The following is a 22,911-nucleotide window of genomic DNA, read 5'->3' as shown; positions in this document are numbered from 1 at the left end:
CAAATATTGTATATTCCTGTATAGAATGTGGTTTCCTAAGTTTCATAAAAGGGATTAGGAAACTAGTCTACCTCAGTTCAGTTATGCATGGTACATACATATGTATGCTCATAAGATTCCGACAGATGCATCAGAGATAAGATATGCAGTAGAAACTCCATTTATTTGGGCAAATTATTGGTGGGCCAAAACAGTTAAGTGCAAAAATAAATTAAAAGCAACAAGAAAGAAACAACTGGAGTTTAATTTTTGCCGATTAAGATGGACCCCCACAGACCGAGTCCCTTCGATCGGTCCGGTTGCTGTCCAATTTAAGGCTTTTGAGGGATATGTGGGTGGCAATTTCAATGAGGCTCCTTGTGCTGCTCTCTTCAACAGTGTTCATGGATGTCAGCTGATATACACATAAAAGTTAAATAGGGTGAGAAATTTTCAGAAGGAACTTCTCATAGGTTTGTTAATGAAGAAGGGACTCTTCATGCATTCCGAGTGTACTCCATTACATGAAAAGTTTGCGCATATGAGAATATATAAGATAACTTTGATAACTGTAGAATAATTTGAACAATGCAGAACTTAGGTACTCAAAGTAGTAGCAAAAAGAGAGATTAGTTGAAATCCTAAATATCAACTTTTCGGTTTGGGTTGATTTTTCAATTTGTGAAGCCAAAACCAAACGGGAATTTTCGGTTTGAGGATTTCACAAAGCAAGATCAAAGCATTCAGAGACAAAAGCTGAATTGAACCATAATAGTCGGCTCGTTTTGGTTTCATGGTTTTTTCAGTTTCATGGGGAATAAGCAATCAAAAGAAGGAAAAGAGAAACTTGGCATTAGAGAAATATATACATAGCGCTAAACATTTTGTCCAATCAAAAATTCACGCAAAATATGGAAGAATATACTCTCTGGAGGTGAAGAAAACATTGTTTTATATAGTTGTACTTATGCGATAACATTTTTTCACTTGAGTAGGCAAACATTTTCTACCTTTGAATGTTTGTTAACGACAAAACTGATTAGTCTAACTCTTGGTTTCAGCATTAAACTCACAAAATCCTGCAATGGAAAACAAGCCAAGATAAGATAATTTTGTAAAGGTTTTAATCCCAACCCGACCTCATAAAAGTTATTATCACATAACTTGTTCCGACATCCAAACAGGTTCTACTCTAATCAAAGATTCTTCTATCTATTTTCTTCGAGAGAAACAAGCTTAGCCTGTGAGAACATGAAAGAGACTCGATAACAAATTTTTCACTTCTGAGATAAAAAAACAGACTAATTTTCTACTAATGATCGAAAAGTAAAGATCTCTCTGGAAGAGAGGGCCTTCTATATATAGAAAGACCTTGAATCTCTCTGCTATAAAGATGAAATCACTAACTCAATTGCGCTCACCAAACTGAGATGTGGAGCAACTTGCTCACCTTTTCTTCTATGTTTAGACCAATCAACCTAGAGGAATCTATAACTTGTCTATAAAATGCCAACAGATATAGATAACATCTTCCGACTATAAAAGACCAATTATATTTGTAACCAGCTTTTGAACATTATGTTGTTTGGCCTTGTTGATCATTGATTGCTAAGATGTAGGGCATCATCAGCTAGTGAATAACATGTCCACTAGTGCCGCAGAATTTCAAATGAAAATATTGAACTTCATAAGCATGCCGAAACGCTGAAACTGTCCAACTTGATCTGTTGTCGCACAAGTGATTCAATAAATATCTTAGGAGCTTTTAAGAACAATAATCCTATCGTAAACGATTTTGACCTATTACATGAGAACTTTTCCAAAGTAAACATCATCCATAGTCATCGATTTATCAACTTTGGCAAATCGATCTCAAAGTAGTTTTCTAAACTCACCAACACTATTTTAACATCACTTGGCAAATATAACAGAAAGGACCAAAGATTTACATGACCAACTGTATGACTTCATCCCAATATTGACTCTCCTGTTTGTAAAATGTCTTCTTTATATTGTTGTGCAAGTTTAATTAAAGCATAGTCGCTAAAGCATCTTGGTCACTACAATAAACACTCAATAATATATATAGCAGGAAGATGTTTTGCCAACTCTTGTGGGCCATTTATCCTTTTCACAACAATATACGTAGTTCCCTGTAATCTAGGCTAGGCTTGTGCCATATTAAGATGGGGCTTGGACCACCTTTTTTTCTCGCCATGTTCTCTTGCTAACATTTAAGGGCTCAAAGTTTGTCATTACCTTGCTTTATTAGCTCTCTTTACCACTAACTGCAGTAAGAACTTACTTGGCTATAACTAGTTTCAGGACAGAAATTTCAAAGAATGAAAGATCCTTTAATGTGGCTCCCTTCTTAGGATATAAATGTTAGCCCCACCCCCATACCACCAACTTAGGGTGGGAGCTCAACATTTAAAAGTAGCATTGTCTAATAGAAGCATCATGAAGCAAATATCATACATACAAGGAAACTACATTGCCTAGCGACAACAAATACTGTATCAGATGTTCACAGATAACTTGTTCCTCAATAATGGAACGAAAGAACTTCATTGGTAAATGACTTTAATACAATGTGCAAGTGTTGTATGGTGTACCTAATAAACAAGTAATCGTCAGCCAATAGGTAGAAAATTAGTTATTTTGTACAACGGTAAATCCATTTTTGTGTGCATGTATGTAAGGTTGCGTGTAGATGTGCAACTACATGCCTTTGTATGTTTTTGCATGCATACATACGAATGTACATGTACCAGTACACACATACGAAAAGATATATGTAAAGTGGCCCATGAATGCAGATCCAACTCCCAACTCCCTCAAGTTATAAAGGAAATTGTCATTGCTGAGGTTCTTAACTAGTGATCAAGACATGAATAAAGTTAGCGTATGAGTCATGAAAATAACTATTACAATAACATTCTGAATATTGGGCATAAAGAAGAGCAAAATATTTCCACATTTTTCTACTTTGGAATGAAATTGTACCAAATTCCTCGTAGAAAAGCTTTTATATCTAGTCGGCCCTAGCTCCTGCTCAGCTGATACATTTCAATATTAACATATGGTAGTAAAGATTCCACACTACTAATTTTGCACTTTCCTAACAGCTCACGACGATGGCATCCATGCCTTTACTAGTATACAAAATTCTAACTAAGATTTCAAGAAACATACTATTTTACCCGTCTGCAATGAAGTAAAATCAACACAAAGGGGTCCACCCAATAAATTTTTATGCAAATTTTCCATCCCATCATGGCAAATAAATCTTAAGCATAGATTACGGACCAGCTTGTTTGACAAGGCATAATACCTACAAGCTGCAGTTGCTATCATCGTATTAACAACAGAGACTACAACCTTTTCTGTGATAATCGTCACTTGAAAATGAATTGACGATGAATGCTTACCACCCATCTAATCTAACGCAAACTTCATATCTAATGCAAACTTCAATTCCACCATTTTCTTTCACACGGAGAATGGCAATTTCTCGTCCGTTGCCACAAAAAATTGGTACAAATTGACTGGTTCTGCTTGTCACATCCCCCTAAACAGAAAAACAACAATAGAGATAAAAGACAAGCTTTGCATCACATTAAACACTAAAACAGACAAAAGACAAGTTTCATTTCATCATCAAACATCACTGGTATCTGTCAGTCCTTTTTTGCCACCATCTTAATTCTCATGAGAAAATACAAATTGTAATACATGATGCCTTCTTTAATCTTAGTCTTATGGAAAAATCGGTCCCTAAAACTCAAATGCTGTTAAATTAATTGTCATCCGATCAATCTAGTCAATTCGACCTTCTAAAACTCAAATGCTGTTAAATTAACGGCCACCAATCAATCTAGTCAATTCCACCTTTATATTAAAAAAAATAAAAAAGAAATTCAAATTCTTTTTCTTACTAAAGATTGTTTACAATTCACCAATTCTCCTCTTTTCTAAAAGGGACATTACGGAAAAAATCATCTATCAAAAAGACAAAACAAAACAGAAATAAAATGTTTTCAATTATTTTGATCTTTTGCACATGCTAGAAATTGTCGGTGTATGGTTCTTACGAATCGGTTAACAAGTTACATTCCAATTACAAGAAATTATTTTTTGGCTGAGCTTTCTCTTTGCAGTATCCACGTCTTTACTTCTTTTCGTTCAAAAGGATATTCTTAACAATAGTTGTACTCCCCAGTACACAACAGCATATTAACTACTTCTTACGTCTTGAATAAATTGTGGGAGCCCTGACTCATCCTTGGTTGGTAACTTGTCGCAGTTTCCTACTTTACAGTTTACACAAACCCAAAGAATACTTGATAGAGACAGCAAGAGGATGACACCCATGTGAATTCTATAGAAGCATCATCCATCAATGAACTCTCACCATTATTGAGTGCATTATTATAACAGGCCAGCTTTCAACTTTTCAAAAGATTGGTAAGTGTATATGCTTCTACGTTCTTTTAGTTGCCCCGTTGTACATTCGCTCTCTAAGTTGATGTTACAACCTTGCTACGCCAAGTAAGAAGATACACTCGGTGTCTCAACACTAAAGTGTGAGGGGAACTAAAGCAATGATAGAGGGTTAATGTAGTGATGTGATGCTTCTCCTCTTTGCTATTGCAAAGAGAAAATGTATTACAAAAATACAACATTGGAGTTACTTCAGTCTAAACACAAGAAAAAACAACAGCTAATGGTACGGTGCTTAGTGAAAGTGTTTTTGGACCAGACTATTTGCTGTTCCACAAGACGTATGCAAAGATGGGTAGCCAAATTTATGTCCACTTGTATTCTCAAGATGAAAGAAGATGTCCACAAGAAATATGTGATGCTAAGGTAGAAGTGTTGCATCACAAGATAAGATAAAATAATAACTGACATTTTCCAATGAAAATTAGGTTAAGCTCCTGCAGAGATAAATTGTGAAAAAAACCAATCAAGATGGCTTCTGACATGCGCAAGGGCCAAGGAGACTACGTAGTACAGCAATAAGAAAGGATGAAAAGGTGTTAAGTGCCTTGAAAGGGAGAAAGGCTAAAGCTAAAGTTAGAGCCTCTTGCAAGAGAAGACAAGACAACACTACATTTTTCAAAGAACCCAATAAAACAAGTAAAGCATAAAAGAAAAAAAACAAAACATATAGCAAATGTCAAAGATCAATCTAAAAACTTAATTAGTAGTTTGTATTGTAGTATTTCACAGAAATAATGCAGGGAGGGATTAGGGATAGAATTTTTAGTTTCGCATAACTAAGAAAAGCATTACTCTGCATGTTCAGGCAGTGTGCTATAATTACATTAGCAGCTAGATACACAATTCAATAGAGTGAAGGAATATTTTGAACGCAAAACATTAGAATTAATTAGGAGCTATTGCATAAAGATATGCTAAAGGAGGGAGTAGTGCTACGACTGAGGAACTAAATGCACTGAGACTGATCATCAGTCAGGAAACCAAACCAACCCATAGTGGTATTTGTAAAGCTCTCACAGCTCGCTTGCTTGTACTTCAGTGAAACCAGGATAAGTTTTAATTCTCATGATGATGTCATATAGTTACAAATGGTAATCATAAGGGAACGAGTATCTTCTTAGGTGAGAATCACCTCAATAACAGAATTAAAACAAAATTAATATCAGTAAGTATTCAAATAGTAGTCAGGTAAATTCACAGAATTGGAAAGCAACCAGAGAAAACTAAGATAAAAAATGCATCTTATATTACTTTGACAAAAACGAGAGAACGTGAATAGATCTAATGACAAAAATGTGGGAAATGTAACTTAACCCCGATAAGATTTACATAACTAATGTCCAGTAATTTTGATCAAAATGAAGAGATCATTGGATCTACTGAGTAACTCAAGGACTAAGAAAAAGTAAATAATACCTTCTGCTCGAAAATTCACATACCAATCCACCAGCTAACAGATCTTATTGCTATGCGCCACAATTATAATTTATTAAATAACTTGTGTATATTATTTGGAAGCCTACCATTAGAAAGTATGGGAAGGAATCACAGGTCTATGACGAAGTAGAATAACATAAGTTACAGGTCACAAATCAGACAAGGTATTAAGAATAATATATTGTTTTGTTTTATTTTAGTTGTATTTCTGTTTTCATTGTCTATCTTATAGCTTGGGCCACCATATGGCCTGCAACAGGACAACTTTATCATTTTATCGATTGTTCTTACTTAATGAACTTACAGGGCTAAGCCCGCACCACACAAAGTGAAGTATAGATATGAGTAAAACAGCACCAGCATTCCACTTCCATTGATGCAGAAGAGGCTACAAAAAAACAAAGCTCATATAGCAGCAAATCATGTAAGTCATCAAATACCGCATATATGTCCATGTAACCATGTATACAATACATATCAACAAATTAAGATATGCATCCAGATTTGTTCTCTCCTCCTCTTGTTGTTAAACACACACACTTGGTGAACTTACACAGCAGACAATCATAAAAATAAATAAATAAAAGAGAAAAAAGGAAGAAGAAAAATAAACAATCATCTTGCTTAATAGTAATAGTTAGACAAGTATAGCTTAAATGGGAGCTATTCTTTCATTCCAGACTCAGAATATTCAATACAACTATGTTTATTGGCACAAGTTGAATAGTCTACATTTGCCAACCCTAACAGGGATGTGCTTTCTTTAGTTGTTAGCAGCAACAGATTTTACACCGGCAATGTTTGTGACACTGAATTGAGCAATCTCCATTTTAGCATTGAAAAGAATGAATGTTAAAATAGACATCTAACATCAATATACTGCAAATAAATGAGGATTAGACTTACATCAAAGCTTTTCAGTCAACCTGATCATGAAAGAACTAACAGCCACAGTATCCAAAACTATCCAAGAAGACTCAAACAATTCATGAAAATAATCCGCACCGATTTCCTCCGCTGCAGTTTTAAAAGCAAGACCAAACGAGTTACCTTCTATGGCCCCAAGACGCGGCTTCCCGCACACTCCAACAATAAGAACTTTCTCTGGCTCCTTAGCCAAGCAGGCACAAATCAGCGGCTTCATTTTCGCACCTCTCTCTTTCAAAGCATCCATTAAGAAGAAACAAAACTTTGTAAGGGCTTGCGGATGACCTAATTTTTTTGTGTCAACTGGGTCTTCAAGCTTCACCCACCGAAATTTTCTCCCACTTCTTATAAACCCAGTCTTAGTAACTGCAGAGCTCCCTTGCCTAAGAATAGCTCTCTGTATATCAATTGCACACTGCATCCCTTTCCTTAGTTGATCAACATTATTCAACGACAAAGCAGAGTAAGCTACCCAAAACTGCTCAGCGGCAGATGATTCTTTTGGTTCTGCAGAAGATTCAAGCAATGCTGTGACTCCATACACTACATCTGCGGCTGATACTTTCGAGCAATAACCATGTATTCTCAAAAAGCTTCTGTAATAGAACTCAGTGAGTCCATACTCTGGTAAGAACCGTTCGAACTCGTCTTTCATTTTCTGCTTAACTTCCATGCTCATGTACTGGAACTTCTTCTGGCAGTCCACAAGGGGAAAGCCCATCCTGGCAAGCAAAAGCTTCAGCTTTTTCAGCCCATTGTCGCTCCAAGTCTTGAGCTTGGTAGCTATATAGGAGGAACAAAGCATTGAATCAAATAAATTCCACTCCCTCAATAGCATAAGCCTCGGTTCATCTTCGTAGGCTATACGAGAGTTCTCAGGAGCCTGAATCTTAGTACCATCTTTTAGTGTGACTGAACTAACCATATCCAAATTACCAGAACTGTTTATATGTTGTTCGAGTTCCATCACCCCGGCTTGATACCTCTCATTCGTCAGCCTTTCGTGAACAAACTGATCAGTAAGAGAGACACAAGCTAGCCAAAGCAACTCATTAGTGTTCTTCCTTAACAAATGAGCCAACTCAAACAATATGCAACCCGAAGGCCTTCCGTGGAAAGTGCCCAACTTGTAATACTCAGCTTTCAACTTCCCGAAAAGCTTAACTGGGTCTGTTTCAGATTCACTGGACAACCTTCGCCGCTTGCTATTTCGTCCACCATTGCCATCCTCCTCATCATTCTCAGTATCACTCTCTTCATCGCTGTCACTATTCTCATCAAACTCATCATCACTATTAAGATCGGATGCATTAGCTAATGCCGACACATCAAAGTCATACGCCAGATCGGCCTGGTGCTCATCTTCTTGTGTATAGAGAACAACAACCCGGTTGTTATTTTCGCTGAGGTTGTGCAAGTGAATGGGTCGGTGGCTATCGATCACAAAGACGCGGGTTTCAGAGCCGAGATTTAGTAACCTACGAAGGTCGCGGTGGCAACCCCAATTAAGGAGCAGGAGAGAGAGGGTCTGATCAGATGAGCGGAGATTGAGGCTAATGAGTTTGTCGATCTCGGTGAACGAAGATACAGGATACACAGAGTAGCGGATGGAATCGGAAGAGAGGACGTGGGTCAGGATCTTTAGGGCACAGAGCGAATCGGCATCCGAGGCTGACGGAAAAATTAGGAGAGGGGAAGAAGACGAGGCGGAGGCAGCGTCGCGTAGCCGTGAGTAGAACGACTCGAGACGGAGCTCCCTCACCATAATTCCTCAATTAGGGTTTGTAAGGAAACATCGAGGGTGGGGGAAAAAAATGGAAAGGAGCTTCCAGAAGGTTCCAAGATCCGATTTTTCACCAAACAGCAACCAAATTTGAATCAATCTACCAGAAACCCTTCATAGCCCCTTCGAAATCGCCCTAAAACCGGCCAGATCCAACGATTTGCACCTCGAAACAGCCATGAACGGCAAAAAGCCAAGAAATTTGGGGAAAACAAACAACCTAGTTTCAAACAGGCGATTGAGCAACTCCTCAGCTCAAAATTGGAGTTCGCACAAGAACTTAGAGGGGAAAAGGATCTAAAAAGTACCTGAACCCCGCGAATCCATCAAAGGGAATGATCTGATGCTACATAGGAAAGGAGGCGCGGGAACGTACTCGAAAGGGAGGCGCCGCCAGTGAGAGGATGATCTGTGAGGGGTAGAGAGAGAGAGAGAGAGAGAGAGAGAGAGAGAGAGAGAGAGAGAGAGAGCTCAGGATTTGGGTGTGGTCGAAGAAGAAGAAGATGAAGAGGAGGTGTTTTGAAACGGAGGAGGGGAAATTTTTTTTTCTTTTTTTTTTTCGAAATGATTCAAAATTCGAAAGGCATTTTCTTTTTTTTTTTCGGATTAGTCCCGCGGGAGATTTGGCGGGCGAAATTGAACGTTGAATTTTTAAATCGTTTGGGAAAAACGTAGGATAACCCCCTCACCTGTAGCTAGTCAGAAATTGGCCCCTAATCTTTTTCTGATTGTCACCATTTTAGCTTTCACTTTTTTTATTTGAGTTTTTCCACTTATGTTTTAAATTTAAAGGTTATATTAGCTGTTATTGCTAATCATTCAAATTTTATTTACTAAAAAATGGTTAATAAATCTTAAATATGCTAAAATTACTCATAAATTTGATAATTTTTTTAATTTAGTTGATAAAAATTACTTAATTGTAAAAAGGCTAAAGTTAAGGGGGTGTGAATCCAAAAGGTGTTATCCAAATTTCATTTGGTAAAAAGAATCAAAAACTATTAAGTACGATTAAATTACCCATAAATATGATAAAATTTTTAACGTAGTTGAAAAAAAAATCACCTAATAGTGAAAAAAATAAAAAGTCGAGGGATTTGAATAATAAATTAAGTTGAGGGAATTAAGTTGAGGGGGTTCTTTGTAAATGTCAACCAAATCTGCACCACATGAGTCACACGTGTTTGTAGGATCTAGTTTCATTTACTTAATTATTTAGGTGAAAATTTGTGAAGAGACACCCTCAACTATAATCTATTTTGAAAAGACTTCCTGAACTTTAATGTTTATAATTGAAATTTAGTAATTTTAATTTAAAAGTAATTATTATTTAATTAAATTTGAAGATTTTAAGCAATTTAGAATAAATACCTAATATATAACCAAAATTAATAGAATTTTCATTTTATCAACTAAATGAGTTTGGATAATAAAATAAAGCAGAAAATATCGCTCGAACAAGAACAAAGTTAAAACGGTCTACAGTTGAGGGTTCTTCATAAAATTTTCCAGTATTTAACCCCTGACATCCTGGTCCAATTTGCCCCGAATAGGATGGTAAGTAGAAGCCAAAAATATAGAAAAAGGTAATCTGTCCCAAATCCTCTCCGATTCGTTAAGAAAATGAAACGAGAGATGATAGACCTTATTTTTCTTTTGATCCGTCCCAATCCGTTAAAAATCTGCTCCCTTTCTGATCCGATCCGAATAAAGCGGTAAATGAGAGCAAAATATAAAATAAAAACTAATCCATTTTAAATTCGCTTCGACCCAATAAAACAACAGCGCGGGAGGTAGAGGACCCCTCCCGCCCCCCGATCCACCTCGTTTGCATCTCTACATTACATACAGAGTCCACTGGAAGAGGGGGAGAAAAAAAATGCTGAATGAGCACTATTAATAACATAGGTTGTCTTGTATAAATTAGTCGCTTTTACTCTGCGCTCCACAATTGCAAAAGTGATATAGCATTTTAATTATCGTCACATCAATTTATCAATATTTTAGTCAACTAAATTAAATTGTACGACTTAATTCAATAATTCTGAAAATATAAATAAAAAATTACTGCAAATTAAAGTTTAAGGACCAGACGTGAAATGTATTCATTCGAATATTATGATGTCTAGATAAAAAAGAGCCGAGATTGAAGTCAGATCAGAACTTAGCCACATTATGACTCTGGACAAGTTTGATAACTGTGAATTAGAGCCCATTGCGCCCATCACTTCGCGGAACTCGACCACACTCGCTGTTCACAGGAAGTCGCGACTTCGCGCCGTACATGAAGTGAGGGCTTGCTGAGATGGGCCGTGCATAAATTTTAGTACTCTGTGATTTTTTCTTTTTTTAATAAAATATTAAACTGCAGGGTATTAAAGTCAGAAAGTGCGAAACCATATGATAGTAACTTGATACACTTTAAACCATAGGATACTAAAGTGAGAAAATGCGAAACCACAGGATACTAACTTGATACACTTTAAACTACAGGGTATTAAAATGAGAAAGAGTGAAACCACAGGAATGATATTTAAAGTTTGTCCTAAATTTTATACAGAACCCACCAACTTGCAAATTTTAGGAACTACTCCGAAACTGGGATATTGTGACTTTCTACGAAGTGGCCACTTCCACTCCACGAAGAACTTCAAAGAAAACAAACAGGCCCTTAGTTGCTTCCTCTCGACAAGTTTGAAGTTTTTGAAGTGTTCCGGATCCAAGCAACCTGAGAGAACATAAAATTACAAAAAGAAAAAGGAAAAGAAGGCAAAGTGCTCGTTACCATTGTTCTAAAACCCTTTAAATAGAACTGAATTTTACCAATAGAATCTATATAATCTCGACAATGAAAAAGCAACAAAATAAACACGCGAGAGTATCGAACTTAAGATTATTCCGATGGACGGTGCAATTGAAGTGGGACAAATGCAAAAAATATCGGCAGTTTCGACCAACGGTCCCAAATCGAAGTTGCAACGATTAGTCGAGTAACATTTAGGTGTTGTTAGGACGTGAGAATAGGTACGCGATTTGTTCAATACATAGTACACAATCCAATGAGTATTAGAATTTAAAATCAGATTGAACCATAAATGAATTGAAACATTTTCATTTCGGAGAGGAATGAAAATTGTAATATGCTTCCTATAAAATAACAACAACTATCAAAATCAGAGACTCCCATTCCGATTCCAGTGTCTAAAATAGATGAACCAAACAGATCTCGACACGAGAGGTATTTGATGTGAGACAATGTGAATAAGTAGGTTCCAACAAGATTGGATGATGAAGCTTTGAGCCAAGACCACAAGAAATCCTTTTCCTTTCCAACATTTTATGTTCCTTCTGAGAAGTGACTCATCCAATCCTAAAAGGGAACTCGAGAGTTGATAAACCAAAATAGGAGACCAAATCAAACAATTACAGAGTCATTCTCATTGCACCCAATGGACCCACAACTAGCACAAATCTGGGAGTCACCACTTAAATGTTACCATTTTGTTACCCACTATGAAGAACCATTCCATCGCGAGACTCTCAAATCCACCGTTCTTATCGCTTTAAAATTGGGGCATCCACGTGATGGACAAGTAATTTGATAGTCTCACCACAGAAGCGGTGCTCATAAAATTTTTCATCATGGGATTTGCACTGGTCTCTAAAAGTTACACTTAAAAAAAAAAAAAAAAAAACCGAAAAGGAAATAATGAAACAACAAACTGCTACATTATTGTGTCAACCTGAAACACCATCTCAAGCAAGTGCTAGCAATGGAAAGAATGTTAAAAATAAAACCCTTGACGAATATTGTGTAATGATTCGACCTGCTAGCACCGACCTGCTAGTAATAATAATTTGTTGGACCTAAATCATCGATTCAATATGCTTAAGCCTAGGTATTATTACTAGAGCGCGAGACTTGGGACTATTGGAGCGTTACAAACTCTAATTCTAGATATGGTTCCTATGGATTCAAGATGTGGCTCCCACTAAACCCATGACGCAGTACTTTGTCCCGCATAGTACTTAGCTTTAATACTTTTGACTGGCATTCGGCTTTGATGCCAAATGTAACGATCCGGCCTCCTAACAATAATAATTTATTGAGCTCAAACCATTGACTCAAAATGCTTACGTCCAGTTAACTAGGGTGCGTAGTCTCTTATATTCCCAATTAGAATTCCTTTCCCATCTAATGTAGAATTTTTTAAGTGTTACATCGTTATTGAAAGTACAAGGGCAAAGAAAATAGACTAACATCAAAAGGGAGAGCAAATCAAATATCTGGAGAATTAGGAGTCTCAGGTAGCGTTTGGTTCGGGAACAAGAAGGGGAATAAGCCCTTATTCCCCCTTTTGTTCCCAAACGCTGCATTTGGTGTCCGGGAACAGTAGTTTTCAGGTTCCTGAAATAAGCTGGTATAAGGCTGGAACTGATATTCCACATTTTTTCTGGAACAAACTTGTTCCCGGATGAGAACAAGGTTAATTAAAGTTTAAATTTAATTTTAATGATAGTAAATTATTAATTAATCTAATTAATATATTTAAATTATTATTTATTGCTTAGATAATAAAATAATTAATTAATTAATTATTTAGAATTAATTATTAATAATTAGATAATAATTATTATTAATTTATTANAAATTATTAATAATTATTATTCTTAATAATTAGATAATCGATATTATTATTAATTAATAATTATTACTAATAATTAGATAATCGATATTACTATTAATTTATTATTTATAATTTATAATTATTTGTTAATAATTATTAATAATAATTATTTAATAATAATTATTAATAATTAGATAATCGATATTATTATTTTATTATTTATAATTTATTATTAATAATTTATTTATTATTTATTTTTAAGTAATATTTTGATGTTAATTAATTAGAGAATATAATTTTAATTTCAAATTATAACTCTTATTCTTCTTGTTCTAATTTAACCATTCAAACATTATTTATCTTATTCCTAAGAACAACCCAATTTTCATCTAAATGCAAAATTAATCTAATTCATGCTTATATCTGAACTTGTACCTATTCCTGAAATAAGCAGTTCTTACTTATACCCAAACCAAACCCAGCCTGAGAGTACTAAGAAAGTCAAGCCATGAGTGCAATTGATGAAATGGGAGGCCTACTAAATCAGTGGAGATGTTTAAAAAGAAATTTTCATTTATATTTTTGGGATATATACTCTGAATGGATGTAATTTTTGATTGCTTTTTGGGTACTTTAAGTAACTAGTGCTGCTTTTTGAATACTTTGAATGAATCTGATAATATTGGTAACATTTCGCTAAATGGAGCATGGTTCCACATTTAGAATGAACAATTTGTGACTACTGAAGCATGCATGGTTCCATGAACAATACAGAATGATGCATGTGTACTATAATTATCTATGTATCTGTGATGTTCATTAGTGAAATTGCATTTCTTTTCACTTGCAATTGCACTCCTCATTGCCTGTTTGTATCTATGATAAGGATATATATGTTGTGAAGTTGTGAGCAGCTACATGTTATGTACTTCTTTTTGCTGCAGCTTTATGTATTTCTGATGAGCATACATTTGTATTTGCAATGAGGATAGATTTGTATCTATGATAAGCAAGTTTAATGTAAGAAATCTAGTTTTTTTGTGAGTATATCATTGTATCTTTGCACTGCACAGTTTTGTGTAACAATATGAAGAAAAAGATTCGATGACATAGGAATACTCTTTAATTTTCTAGTAGTAAATAAATAGTGTTTTCACTACACTCTACATATATATCAATAACTCGTGGGGCACCTAAAATGTTTAAACTCAGTTATTATTATTAGGGTGCGAGCTCTCATATATTTCCAATCAGAATTCCAACTTCCAATCCAAAGTTGGAGCTCTCATATATTCCCAATTAGAACCGCTTTCCAATCCGATTTGGGACTTTCTTTTGGGGTGTTACATACTTCACCTGCTTAGAGACGCCCTTGTTAGCACAAACACACACAGCTCAAAATTACTAGGCGATATGAGGGCCACTTTACACTTTAAGTTAGTGAACCGGCTCTGATACCAAACGTAATGATCCGACCCACTAGCAATAATAACTCGTTGGACTAAAACCATCAATACAAAATGCTTAAATCCAGTTATTATTACTAATAATCCGATGTGGAATAATTTGGATATCACACATAGAACCGACGACATCTAATATATGGCTGTTTTGATGCCTAGATTCTATAAATTTTAGAGCAGTCATACATGATGATTTTATTGTTAAATATACATATATTTGATGTGAAACCATACTTAGTTAATTCAGATTCAGCAAAAATTCGGAACGAGTATAGGACGTATAAAATTCGTTTTCTAATTTTTAAATTCGTTGAAATATTCGGCTTGAAAAACGAATTCGGTATAAAATATAAAATATAAGATAATCTATATTTAAATATAAAAATTATAAGTTTTTTATTCAAATTTTTAATAATTCGCGAATTATTCGGCTACTCCAAAAATTCGCGAATAATTCATTTTCTTTGGTAAAAATTCGTAAATGGATCGTTTAATTCGGATTTTCAATAATTCACGAATAATTCGCGAATAATCCGCAAATTAACCAACAAATGTGAAAATTTTAAGATATTATAATTATAATTTTTAATTTGTTAGTACGTCCATCACTCGAGCGTGACTAGTCCCACATGTGGTGTCCACACTCATAACCCACCTAAAAATGTGCTCACGGGCACGGGCACGGGCACGGGCACATTGTAAACGGATCATTTGATCATGTGCATGGCGGGCGCGGGCCGGGGACCAGCCACATGGGTTTTTTTTGGCCCGAGCCACAAGACATTATTGCCTACACCCGGTGCACCCGTTTGCGCCTCATGCACCACACTTAACTCCTAGCATACTATATCTTTTGATCCAAATTTAATCTATATGAGATAGGTTGGTATATTATCGGTAGTACGGAGGCCTCCGTGCTATCAAGTTGTTTTCAATGGTGCGGCATCCAAATCGACAATCGGCTCCGTTAGACTTGATCTACACTAAATAAAGTATTTGAAAACTAAATTTCATAATTTTTCAACACCATTTGGTTAGTGATCAAAAGATCTCAAAATTAATAATTTTAATGGTCGGTGTGATGTGTTTGTGAATTTAACGGTGTAAAATAATCCAAATTTGATGAATTTTTTATAGAAAATTCTTTTCACTATTTAGAGTAAGATGAATATCTTTGATCTTAAATTCAAGTATTTTATCATTATTTTTTATGAGATTTTTATTTTCAGCCATTTATTTTTAGACTACTCGTTTGATAGGTAAATGATGTCGAAAAATTATGAAATTTAGTTTTCAAATATTTTTAATAGTGTAGATCAAATCTAACGGAGCCGATCGGCGATTTGAAAGTCGTATAATTGAAAATAACTTGGTAGCACGAAGGTCTCCGTACTATCGATAGTATATCAGCCTAACTCTATATATACACACACACACACACGATCTACAATATCGAAAAACTAATTTACTAAACAATCAAGCAGTCCTTATTAAGTAGAATTTCCAATCCACAGTAGAGAAAAAAAAGGCATTATTTGATCTGCAAGCTATTAATTATTCAAAATTTATGATTCTTAATATGTACGTAGGACATTTGAAAATCATAGAACATAGTCAATGAGTTGGATTTTATTTTTGAAACCTCTATCCTAGCATTTTGGAGAGTGCAACACGAAATCTTAACAATTATAAATTAAGGACCATTGATTGATACATACGAGGTCAACATTCAAAATTCATGGAATTTTTCCCTCTTTTTTTTTTTTTTTTGTATGTAGGCCATATGAATATCATAGAATATATTATGTGAATTAGATTTTAATTCTAAAACCTAATAAAAACCTCTATCAGAGCATTTTGGAGCAATTTTCTACGGCCCCGCGTGCAGCAGCACGCATGAAAAACTATTGCACGTATCGTTACACAAAATTTGAACGGCCCTATATATTTTAGTGGTGTAGTGTATCTCATACATTTATACACTAGATGTAGGTAATAATTCTCATCTAGTTAGGTCATGCCCACTGGTGGTGTGACATGGGGGCCCTAGTCCCAATTCAAAAGCCACAATTGTAGCTCAATGCTTCAAATCTCATCTCATCTCATCTCATCTCATCTCTCTACTCTCTTTTATTTATAGCTAATTACCATGTCTCTTTCAGGTCCCTTTCTCTTACCTACTTCTCTTGTATCTTAGCTCCTCTAGTACATGTCCATGGAGGAAAAAACTTGTGTAGGGAGGTCCCCGATGACTTTTCATAGGGAAGCTTCTGATCTACTGTCGCGTGGTAGCTTTTGTACATATCTTAAAAAAAAATTAACTTTAGATGTTCTTCGTAGATTTGAAATTCATTTCAGACTCACCGCGGTGAAAATGATCATAATTAGGAGTAATATAAGATTAAAATGAATACTAATTAGTTTGCAAACCAAAGGGAGTTGCAGGATTAGAAACATCCATATAAGAGTTATATAATTTCAAATTTTAGTAAAAGAAAAAAAAAAAGAAATTGACAAGACTATAGATGAAAATTAAGGCCACGATAGGATTCGTTTGGATTGTAGGGGTTAACATCGCTCGGTAAGAAAATATGTTGCTTTACGCGTTGTGGAGAGCTCCCCACTTAAGTTTTATCCTGTTCGTACAAACTAAGGATTGGTTTCTTTTGTTTTTTTTTTTTTTAAAAAAAATCTTTTCTTCTTTCTATTCTATAATTAATTCATCCAAAATTTACATGGGGTTGGACTTATTAATTAGAAACCTAGCCATTGTTAGCTAGTTGTTACAGCCTTAACTTTGCTGTTTTTTTGACATGGGTTGTAGAGAGAGAGAGAGAGAGAGAGAGAGAGAGATTGCTATTCATCAATTTTTGTCATGTACCTACTAAATCGATCTAATAGGAAACAGCTATGTGCATGGTGGATATGAGGACCACAATACATATATATCTTGACAGGAGAGATCGGAGAAAAATATGACCGATATATAGATATTTAACTAGCCAATGCATTGCTGATGGGGAGAATTGAACTAACGATTTCATTAAACTGACGGTGTTTAAGACTAATTAACTCTGATAGTATGTTAGCGTTAAATTGATATAATTAATAAGAGTACGTGACCGACTGTCTCTAGAGCAAGTGGCAAAGGGCTTGGTGGCCTGGTTGGTACCTGAGATCTCAAGTTCGAATCCTAATTGATTCACATTTCCAGCAAAGTTTATTTCTAAATGAAATAAACAAAGCGGATAGCGTGCTATCTATCTCTCTCAGAGAAAAAAAAAAAAGAAAGAGTACATGCGTCGGTGACAACCTAGGAATAGTTTTTAGCGAGATGATATTCATGCATGCTTTGTCTTAGGGGCATCAATGAATTTGCCAACCCAATGACTTAATTGTAATGGTCCATGCTCTAGCTTCTTGGTGGTGTGAGAGATACCCTCGTGACATGATCTCATGAGTCTTGTAGCCAAGCATATATATATATATGGTAGGTGAGCTAGATTCAATTTCTTGGCCCCTTGCAAGCTCTTGCCCTAAATTTTTAAATGACTCGGGTGATGATGATAGAGATTTGGAAAGCTATATATTTGTCTTATGAATCTTTTGGATCGATCACAATATTTTAGGATTCTCCGACAATGAAATCTCCTGATGATGCTGCATCTTTTTGCTTCCTTAAAATGCTCATAAACTAATCCTAAATCCTCTCTCTCTCTCTCTCTCTAGATCTCTCTCTCCATAGTGAGAACTTAAGCTTCAAAATTGACTATCACGAAACTACTCGTCTCACGACTACACTTACCTACTATATATTACTTATTACTACAAGTACACACACACACACACACACACACACACACACATATACATATATTTGTGACATAGAAGAAAAGAGAGTAGTAACCGTTAACAAAGCTGTTTCTTATCTAGCTAGCAGTTAGGAATTAAGTAGCTAGGAACATAGTTTTTTCTTTTTAATGTGGAATTCAAAAGTGAAAAAAAAAAGCCATAAAAACTCATAATTCATGCTTTCTCCAATCTCCACACATTGAGTGCTATTGAAAGGAGGCCACATGGGACAGTTGCTTGTTTGGTTTTTGTCACCAGTGACCACAAAACAGTGCCAACAACTAGATATCCCAACGCAATACAATTGTTCCGTTGCCAAATTAATTGCGTGCCGCATCGATCGATCGGTAGGTGTACATCTCTCGCATCATGCTACTTAGTCGAGTCCAGCTCAGATGAAGCAAACACAGTAATATAGAAAAATATATAGCTGAAGTCTCTATTTCAGTTGCGTGTTCATGATCAATCTTTATATAAAAGGAGTGATAATTTATAACATGAACAGTGAAACAGATTTAGAATCAAATAGACATTCGAAATTTGTTTTATATGTGCCAACTTTTATTGTATTGAATATGAAATGAACTCATACACCAAGAGCACATTAGTGATCAGATTTTTTTTATTTTATTTTTAATAAGACTACTCCTAGCTAGTTCAAGGAATATCTATCTAGCCAATGAAATTACTAAATATTTGTCACTCTCCAACATGTTAATGTACGGAACTAACCCGAACTATATATTTATGGACCATTTGAAATTAGCTACTCAATCTTTCAAAATTTTAATTTTACTATCTACCATTTCAATTTATTTGATTTGACTCAGTGATCAACAGTAATTTGACTCCAAAGTTTAAACTAGTTAATTACTTACTTTAATTAATGAACTTATAGTTTTGTGAATTGTATGAAATATATTAACTAAACTGGTAAAGATAAACGACGCAGTCAAATTTTAAAATCAAAGTGCCGCTGACTCACTTAAATCAAACAAATTGAAATATTAGATAGTAAATTAAAATTTTAAAAGGTTGGATAGCGAAACCCAAGTGGTCCATAGTTCAGGCATATTTTGTACGTTCTTTTTCGAGAAATTATTTCGTACGTTTTTACCTAATTAACGTACATGACCATAACCATATTCATTCTTTTTTCTATAATTAGTTTTGCCTACTTCTTTAGGAAATGGATGTCTCTTATGGTTGGTTTCTTTTTTCTTTTTTTTTTGAGAGCAAATTAAACTTTGGTGTTCATGATTGCATAATTAATATAGATGTTACAACATGAGAATCGAGAATAATATAATGATCCTATTTACTTTGTACTACTTTACTGTGAAGGAGTGATCATTAGTAGGTCCCTTGGTAATCATGCATGGTGTAGATAGGTACTTATAATTAATCTCTTTCATTTCATAAGCCAAAACATATTGCTGTGAAAACTTTAAAAAAAGGCCAAAAAAAATAAATGTGCCATTTTCATTGTCAAATGTGTTCCCAAAAAAGTCATCACAATGTATAGCACTCCACATCATAGAGAAACAGTAAAATGATGATGATTTTGGAAAAATAGAAATAAAAAAAGAGATAATGGTGCAAATGTCAAAAGTTAAAACTAGAAAGTCCATATCTTGCATAGATTGGCTTTGAAAAAAAAAAAAAAAAAAACATTTGCTGAGTATGAAGGAAAAAAATTTGGAAAGGTGAACTTAACAAGCAGTGATTGATTAAAGAAATGTTAATGGAGATAACAAGGGAAATTTTAATCTAAATTAATCCAAATAAAGAAAACAAAACGAAAAAATTGTAAATCACAAAATATATATGCATGATATTGTAGGATTTATTTATTAATTAGCTCGCAATCCATTATTGTAAATAAGGTTTTGGGTGGTCTCCTAAGAGTCTACTCATTATTTTTTATAGCTAAAATTCATGAATTAAACATTGAACTAACACGAATGGAGATTTAATTACTCTAGATCTAAATTAGAAAAATCTAACACTTCGCACTCAAAAAGAAAGGAAAAAAAAACTATAAGTGCACATTGTTTGATAACAAGATAAGGTAATTTAATACTCAACTGCATTTAATACTAGAAGTGGTGTCATCTCTCTCTCTCTCACACACACACACATATATATTAAATTAATCTCGTGATCTTCACACAGATCTATAAACAACCCAATTTTTTTAATCATCAAATCGATACAAAATGGAAAGTTTAATTTGTAGCCACTAAACTATATACATGCACATTTTAAAAGTAAATTGTCAATAGCCATCCTATATATAACATAGCAAGTACATAAGATTTTCATTAAATTTGTAAGTTGAAACAACGTACACAATCCAATTACTTAAATTCCCCCAGAAAAATAAAAAATCAGAAAACAAATAAATATATAAAAGCAATATACATCAAACCCCTCACAAATCCACACACACAAATACTACCATATTACATCAATCCATATGTAAATTAGATCAAGTAGTATATATATATATATATATAGTTTGTAAATTAAAGAGAGAAAAATTAAGCACGCATAAATTAATCCCCACTCATGAACAATTGATAACTAACCACACATAATATTATATGCATTCGAGGAGTTGAGTTGAAGCACTTTTGGAAATACAGAGATCTTAATTTGTATTTTATCTTCATTTTCGAAAAGCGCATGCGAATCGACGAACGATATTATTAGATACGATACTGTAGAATGCTAGAATAATCTAGAGCCAAATTTTCCAATTTTTAGAGATTAAATAAGAGTCTTTAATTTCATAGAAAGCAACACGATCATGCCTTTTAAACCAAGATCAACACTCTAATTTGAAAACAAAAATATATTACATAATTTAAACTTTAAATTATATTTAACAGTATCGATCGTCGATTCCGATGCACTATCATTGAAAACAAATTAAGCAGTGCAGAAGCATGTAGGTACACTTCTTAATTAGCTCCACTCCCTGCATGCATGTACAAATATATATGTATATGTATGTATAGACGCGCACGTACGTAGGTATACGTAGACAGAGAGGGGCGGGGATCGAGGGACGTAGGATTAAGTCATGTGGGCCGGCGATGAGAATGATGCATGATCACGATCGGCGGGAATGGGTGGAGACGGAGGAGCAGTCGCAGGGGGTGGCGGCGTCAGGCGGGGGGTCGACCTCGCGCTTGTGGAAGCTGCGGTGGCAGCTGCAGGCGGCGCAGCGGAGGGCGGCGGGGGTGCCCTCCTCGCCGGCGGCCATGAACTCGCGGCAGCCGTCCACCGCGTACCCGCCGATGCTCGCCGCGTGGTTCCGCCGGCACTCCCGGTACCGCACCACCTTCTCCGCCTTCCGCGCCGCCGCCGCCGAGCCGTTGGAGTGAGGCTTCTTGGGCTCCTGCTTCGGACCCATAATTTTCTCTTTTCTTTTGAGAATTTAGGGTTCGAGATCGAGAGAGAGAGAGAGAGAGAGAGAGAGAGAGAGAGAAGGGAATTAAAAAGAGGAGGACGAGGAGTGGGGGAGGGGGGGGTTCCATCTCTTTCACGTCTTTTGGGTTGGATTTATACAGGAATGGTGGGGGAAGGGTGGGTTGTGGCTACTGTTGAATAATGATGTTGTTTCTTGTTTTTCTTTCTTTTTTTTTCTTTTTTTTTGGAGTTTTGGTTTTGTCAAAGATGAATGAATGAATAAAATACAAGGTGTAACAATTGCTTTTTTCCTTTTGGATTATTTCGTTTTAGCTAAATTACGAAAAACCTCGCTATCAATATCCGTTTTTTATTTTTTTTGTTATTAAAAAATCTACAATTTGCCATCTTAAAAAATAAAAATGTTCACTTTCATTCTCATCGTTAGAATTCCGTTTATATTTTATTTTTTATATCCAAAATACTCCTGAAATCTTTTTTCTTCCTCATTCTCGACTGCACCGCTTCGCCCTCAACCACCTCTCTATCCATGCCCACACACATGCCCTTGCCTGCCTCCGCCGCCTCACCTTCGCCCTCGCCCTCACCGGCCCACCTCTTCGTCGATCCACACCCACCCCGAAGAAGATGAGGGGTAATTCGGTCATTCTGTCATAGTGTATTTTCTGTGAATATTTTTTATCTTTTAAGAAGGTAAAGTGGAGATTTTTGGATGACATAGACAAAAGTAAAAAAGAGTATTAACAAAGAGATTTTCTATAATTTAGCCTTATTTTGGAAAAGTGTAAAAAGAAATTTTCATTTTTTTTTTCTAATTTTTTGCTTCGTTTGAAGGAAAATATGCATTTTCGATAATTTTTTTTTCATATTTCAGGGAAAACTAACATTTTTATTTTTC

General features: G+C 35.2%; 2 protein-coding genes across 4 annotated transcripts; both read right to left on the bottom strand.

Moving 5' to 3' along the window:
* Positions 68-9,080, bottom strand: LOC109719231 (cell division control protein 45 homolog). Of its 3 annotated transcripts, none has more exons than XM_020245783.1 (2): positions 6,829-9,080; positions 68-394 (listed from the first exon to the last, which is right to left on the bottom strand). In XM_020245783.1, the coding sequence occupies exon 1, from the start codon at positions 8,612-8,614 to the stop codon at positions 6,830-6,832; it is 1,785 nt and encodes a 594-aa protein (XP_020101372.1). In that variant the 5' UTR covers positions 8,615-9,080; the 3' UTR covers positions 68-394; position 6,829. The 3 variants fall into 3 exon arrangements, with proteins under 3 accessions (XP_020101372.1, XP_020101371.1, XP_020101370.1); XM_020245782.1 differs by lacking the exon at positions 68-394 and adding an exon at positions 6,592-6,731; XM_020245781.1 differs by lacking the exon at positions 68-394 and having other exon boundaries at positions 6,592-8,852; positions 8,941-9,080.
* Positions 20,871-22,098, bottom strand: LOC109719041 (mini zinc finger protein 1-like). The gene has a single exon (XM_020245535.1). The coding sequence runs from the start codon at positions 21,994-21,996 to the stop codon at positions 21,694-21,696; it is 303 nt and encodes a 100-aa protein (XP_020101124.1). The 5' UTR covers positions 21,997-22,098; the 3' UTR covers positions 20,871-21,693.

Source organism: Ananas comosus, linkage group 13, assembly GCF_001540865.1.
Source record: "Ananas comosus cultivar F153 linkage group 13, ASM154086v1, whole genome shotgun sequence".
Lineage (NCBI taxonomy): Eukaryota > Viridiplantae > Streptophyta > Magnoliopsida > Poales > Bromeliaceae > Ananas > Ananas comosus.
Note: the sequence above shows the minus strand (reverse complement) of the source record. Positions and strands in the feature narration are given on the sequence as shown.